This window comes from Primulina huaijiensis, chromosome 10 (genome assembly GCF_012295235.1).
Source record: "Primulina huaijiensis isolate GDHJ02 chromosome 10, ASM1229523v2, whole genome shotgun sequence".
Taxonomy (NCBI): Eukaryota; Viridiplantae; Streptophyta; class Magnoliopsida; order Lamiales; family Gesneriaceae; genus Primulina; species Primulina huaijiensis.
This window is the reverse complement of record NC_133315.1, coordinates 11,206,415-11,212,617: the sequence shown is the minus strand read 5'-3', so window position 1 is coordinate 11,212,617 and position 6,203 is coordinate 11,206,415. Positions and strand designations below refer to the sequence as shown.

Genomic DNA, 6,203 nt, shown 5'->3' with positions numbered 1-6,203 from the left:
ACTTGAATTGAAAAAGAATGGTCAATTAAAATCTGTTCAAGAAATTGCATGTCACATCTGTGATACAAGTGATCATTCTACAAAAGATTGTCCCACTTTGCCTTCTTTTAAAGAATGTCTCCATGAACAAGCCAATGTTTTAAACAATCTCAAAAGGCCAAATTTTGAACCATTTTCTCAAAGTTACAATCCAGGTTGGCGAAATCATCCAAATTTTAGTTGGAGGAATGATAATGCTGCACAATTTTCACAACCACATTTCCAAAATCAACAAAATTTTCAAAATTATGCACCTTATGTTCCTCCACCTAAAAGGAATTTGGAAGATATATTGAATTCTTTCATTGCAAAGCAAGAGTCTATCAATACTCAAACTGCTCAAACCATGACAGATTTGAAAGATACTCTTGCTAAATTTGCATCTGCACTTAATGTTCATGAAAAAGGTAAATTTCCTTCACAACCTCTGCCTAATCCCAAGGATCATCATTCACAAACTGGAACTTCTGGAACTCAACCGATGGATCAGGTAAAATCTGTTATTACCCTTCGAAGTGGTAAGGTTGTGGAAAAATCCATTCTTGAACCTTGTGAAGATGATGATAAATCAACTCCAAAGGGTAAGGAAGTGGAACCCATAACTTGCGAAGAGGAGGTTCAACAGACAGTGTCACCACCATTCCCTCATGCATTGAAAAATACAAAAAAATCAAATTTGAATTCTGATATATATGATATTTTTAAACAAGTAAAAGTTAATATTCCTTTATTAGATGCAATAAAACAGGTACCATCATATGCCAAATTTTTGAAAGACTTGTGCACTGTGAAAAGAAAATTGAATGTGAAAAAGAAAGCATTTTTAGCCGAACAAGTAAGTGCAATCATTCAAAATAATAATGCTTTGAAATACAAAGACCCTGGTTGTCCTACTATTTCTTGTATTATTGGAGAACGAAAGATTAAAAAAGCCTTGCTTGACCTTGGAGCTAGTGTGAATTTACTTCCATATTCAGTTTATCAAGAACTCAATCTAGGCGAGTTAAAACCTACTTCGGTAACACTTTTACTTGCTGATAGATCTGTTAAAGTGCCAAGAGGTATGGTAGAAGACGTGTTGGTCCAAGTTGATAACTTTGTATATCCTGTCGATTTCATAGTTTTAGATACACAACCTATCGAAGCTTGTAATGCAATTCCTGTAATTTTAGGTCGTCCATTTTTAGCAACTTCTAATGCTCTTATAAATTGCAGGAATGGAATAATGAAGTTGTCATTTGGTAACATGACCTTGGAGCTTAATGTGTTTAATCTTTGTAAGCAACCACATGACAAAGGAGATGAAAGTGAAGATGAAAATCTTATTGAAACTCTTGTGGAAGAAAACATTCAAGAAGGGAGTACTCGTGATCAATTAGATATTTGTTCAATTGAAACTGTTAAAGAAAATATTGAAATTGATCTTGATGATTTTATCAGGTATCACTCGTTACCAGGATCAGAGAAAGAATTTGATGCAAAATATGAGAACAAAGACGAACCACCCATATTGGAGTTAAAACCCTTGCCAGAAGAATTGAAGTATGCATTTCTTGGAGAAGATGAAACATATCCGGTGGTAATTTCTTCCAAACTAGCAAGTGATGAAGAAGGTAAATTAGTTGATATGCTTAAAAGACATAAAAATGCAATTGGTTGGACACTAAAAGATCTCAAGGGCATTAATCCACTAATTTGCACTCACAAAATTCACTTAGAAGAAAATGCAAAAACATCTCAACAACCACAAAGGAGATTAAATCCACACATGAAAGATGTTGTGAAAACTGAAGTTCTCAAACTACTTGATGTTGGGATTATCTACCATATTTCTGATAGTAAGTGGGTAAGCCCAACACAAGTAGTTCCGAAAAAATCTGGCATCACAGTGATAAAAAATGAAAAAGGTGAATTGTTAACAAGTCGAGTCCCATCTAGTTGGCGGATGTGTATTGATTATAGAAAATTAAATGACGCCACTAGAAAAGATCATTTTCCATTACCATTTTTGGATCAAATTTTAGAAAGAGTAGCAGGTCATCCATACTACTGTTTTCTTGATGGATATTCAGGTTATTATCAAATTCCCATTGCACTCGAAGATCAAGATAAAACTACATTCACATGTCCTTTTGGAACATTTGCATTTAGAAGGATGCCATTTGGATTATGCAATGCCCCAGCAACATTTCAAAGATGTATGCTAAGCATTTTTTGCGACATGGTTGAAAATTGTTTGGAAATTTTCATGGATGATTTAACTGTCTTTGGGAATACATTTGATAATTGTCTTGAAAATTTGGAAAAAGTTTTAAAAAGATGCGAGGAAAAAGGTCTTATTTTAAATTGGGAAAAATGTCATTACATGATTACTTCTGGAATTGTTTTGGGACATGTCGTGTCATCTCATGGAATTGAAGTTGATAAAGCAAAAGTTGATGTCATTGCCAATTTACCCCCTCCAAAAACCATTAAAGAAATTCGCTCATTTTTGGGACATGCTGGATTTTATAGGAGGTTTATAAAGGACTTTAGTTTAATCTCTAAACCCATTTGTAACCTCTTAACAAAAGACAGTGCATTTGAGTGGACTCAAGAATGTCAAAATGCTTTTGATAAAATCATTCGACATTTAACATCAGCTCCTATCATGCAACCTCCTGATTGGTCTTTACCATTTGAAATCATGTGCGATGCGAGTGATTATGCAGTCGGTGCAGTATTGGGTCAAAGAAGAAACGGTAAGCCTTATGTGATATATTATGCAAGTAGAACTTTAAACAATGCTCAAATGAATTACTCCACAACTGAAAAAGAACTACTTGCTGTAATATTTGCATTAGATAAATTTCGTTCTTATTTGATTGGATCAACAACTATCGTGTTTACTGATCATTCTGCTATTAGATATTTGTTGACCAAACAGGATGCAAAGCCACGACTGATACGATGGATTTTGTTGCTCCAAGAATTTGACATTGTGATCAAAGATAAAAAAGGAACCGAGAATGTCGTAGCCGATCATTTATCGAGACTAGTAACAGGATCATCTTGTGAAATGACACCAATTAACGATAATTTTCCTGATGAACATCTATTTTCAGTTACTACTACACCTTGGTTTGCTAACATAGTAAATTTTCTTGTGACAGGAAAAATGCCACCGCAATGGAGTTCTCAAGATAAAAGAAAATTTTTGAATGAGGTAAAAAACTTTTATTGGGATGATCCGTATCTGTTCAAGTATTGTCCGGATCAAATTTTTCGACGTTGCATACCCGACAATGAGGTAAGTAGTGTCATTAAATTTTGTCATTCAGAAGCATGCGGAGGACATTTTTCTTCAAAGAAAACAGCTGCAAAAATCTTGCAGTGTGGATTTTATTGGCCCACTTTGTTTAAAGACACCCACGAAATCTGCAAGATCTGTGAAAATTGTCAAAAATTGGGTGCGATTTCAAAAAGAAACATGATGCCTTTGAATCCTATTATTGAAATTGAAATCTTTGATTGTTGGGGAATAGATTTTATGGGACCTTTTCCACCGTCGTTTGGATACTTGTATATTTTAGTTGCAGTTGATTATGTTTCCAAATGGATAGAGGCAATTCCATGTCGAACAAATGATCATAAAATCGTCATCAAATTTTTAAAAGAAAATATTTTTAGTAGATTTGGAATTCCTCGAGCCATGATAAGTGATGGGGGAACTCACTTTGTTAATAAACCATTTGCTTCATTAATGAAAAAATATGGTATTACTCACAAAGTAACTACTCCTTATCATCCTCAAACAAATGGACAAGTTGAATTAGCTAATAGGGAGATAAAGCAAATTTTGGAAAAAACTGTTAACTCAAATAGAAAAGATTGGTCTCTGCGACTTAATGATGCACTTTGGGCATATCGAACAGCTTTTAAAACATCATTGAATATGTCTCCCTATAGGTTGGTTTATGGAAAACATTGTCATTTGCCTGTGGAATTGGAACATAAAGCTTATTGGGCGATCAAAACTTTAAATTCAAGCATGGATGATGCCAACAAATTGCGTAAATTGCAACTTAATGAACTTGATGAACTCAGAAATGACGCGTATGAGAATTCAAGGATTTATAAAGCAAAAATCAAATCATTTCATGATAAAACAATTCTTAGAAAATCTTTTGAGATTGGTAAAAAAGTTTTGCTTTATAATTCTCGACTTCACATATTCCCAGGAAAATTACGATCAAGATGGACAGGCCCATATGTTGTAAAGCATGTGTATACTTATGGAGCTGTGGATATTGAAAATCCTAAAAATGGTGATGTTTTTAAAGTAAATGGACAAAGGCTTAAACCATTTTTAGAAAATGAAATTTTTCAAGAAGAGTTTATTTCCCTTTCCGATCCTTGATTTTTTTTGTGTTGCATTTAATTTTGTTTGTTTTTATTTCAGGTTTCCTTAATCTTTTTATTTTCCCGGTTAAATGGCGGATAACGGTACTCCGTGACTCTCATAGTCGGTTTAATCAGTTTCCCATAATTGCTGATACAAAAATAAAAAAAAATCATTTCTTTTCTTTTCAAAATGGATGAAATTCTCTCAAAAATTTGTAAATATTTTCCCTCTGTTTCTGAAAATGTTCTAAGAAAAATTTATGCAGGAAGGTGTGAAAGATTGAGATTGCTAATGCAAAAAGGAATTCCAGAAGATATTCGTCTTGTAATAGAAGCTAAGGTCCGATTAGGAGGAGAAGTTCCACAATCATTGCTCATTCGGTATTTGCCTGGATTAGGAAAAAGCACTTATGCGAAAAAACGAAGGGCCAAAAGTTTAGGGGTTTGTCATAAGTGTGCAAGATGGACTTGTGACAAACGATGCAGATCTTTGGGATGTGTTTCCAATAACAGAGAAGATAAAATTGGTTTCATTAAGAATGGGCTGAGTAAGGAGTCTTTAGATAACATCTTATTGACTCTTGAGACGCATTCTAGTGGACATGTGCATATTGAACTTCTCCGTTTATGGAAACAATTCCAAGATGAGCGTCATAGTCTTGGGAATCCGACTAAAAAAGACCCTGTTTGCCAATTTATAAGAAAATTGGATGGGAAGCATATCCTCGACTCATAGAAGGCGTTGAAGCCGTTTCTGGACGTAAAACCAGAGGAAAATTGTGAGCCACAATCACACTACTGTTTACATGCATGTGTGTCATTATTGTTTTTACTGTTTATTCTGTTTACAACTGTGACCCATAGTTTTGTCCTGATAACATATTACCCCTATAAAATCTCTCATCTTTCTCTCTATTTTCGCAGAAAAAAAAAGAAGAAAGTAAAAAAACATGGCTGGAACCTCTGCACAATCATTGAAAAATATTTGTGTATTTTGTGGGTCGAGTCCTGGAAAAAATGAAGTGTTTGTAGAAGCAGCGAATAATCTTGGAAAGATATTGGCTGAGAGAAAAATTCACTTGGTATATGGGGGAGGTAATATTGGGTTAATGGGATCTGTTTCAACATCTGCTCATCTTGGAGGTAGTCAGGTTTTGGGTATTATTCCTACAGCTTTAGCTGAAGGAAATATTACAGGTGTTACGATTGGTGAGGAATTAAAAGTTTCTTCTATGTATGAAAGAATCACAAAAATGATTGAAAATTCTGATGCTTTTATCGCACTACCAGGTGGTTTTTGTACATTAGAAGAAATTTTTCACACCATTTCTTGGGCACAACTTAATATCCATAATAAACCTATGGGCTTGTTGAATATCAATAATTATTATGACAGTTTGTTGACATTTCTTGATAAAGCTGTGGAGCAGAATTTCATTTCAGAAAATTCACGACGGATGCTCATCTATACTTCGACTGCCGACCAATTAATTGATGATTTGGAAGCTTTTGTTCTTAAGCCTGATCCGATAATAACAAAGATCAATTGGTCGCAATCAAGCAATAAGAAAAGGAAGTTGGATCATTGATTCAAAAGTCGTGGATTGGTTTGCGTTTGTTTCAGTTTGTTATCTCCAATAAAGTTCCAGGTGATATCTCTTATATTATGTACTCTTTATTAATAGTTATTTTGATATTAGAGACAATGTCATATTCTGATTGGGGGGAGAACAAACTTATAAAAAAATTAAAAAAAAAATTTAAAAAATAAATAAATAAAA

At 33.9% G+C, this 6,203-nt stretch overlaps 1 protein-coding gene across 1 annotated transcript in view; it reads left to right on the top strand.

The window, feature by feature from the left end:
• The first annotated feature begins 520 nt into the window (after positions 1-520).
• LOC140985885 (uncharacterized) overlaps positions 521-6,203 on the top strand; it is a 13,088-nt gene continuing 7,405 nt past the window's right edge. Inside the window, exons 1-6 of the mRNA XM_073453832.1 lie at positions 521-1,037; positions 3,192-3,328; positions 3,464-4,356; positions 4,639-4,742; positions 4,821-4,977; positions 5,570-5,843. Of these exons, the coding sequence (XP_073309933.1) occupies positions 521-1,037; positions 3,192-3,328; positions 3,464-4,356; positions 4,639-4,742; positions 4,821-4,977; positions 5,570-5,843 (2,082 nt within the window). The remainder of the gene's footprint in view (positions 1,038-3,191; positions 3,329-3,463; positions 4,357-4,638; positions 4,743-4,820; positions 4,978-5,569; positions 5,844-6,203) is intronic.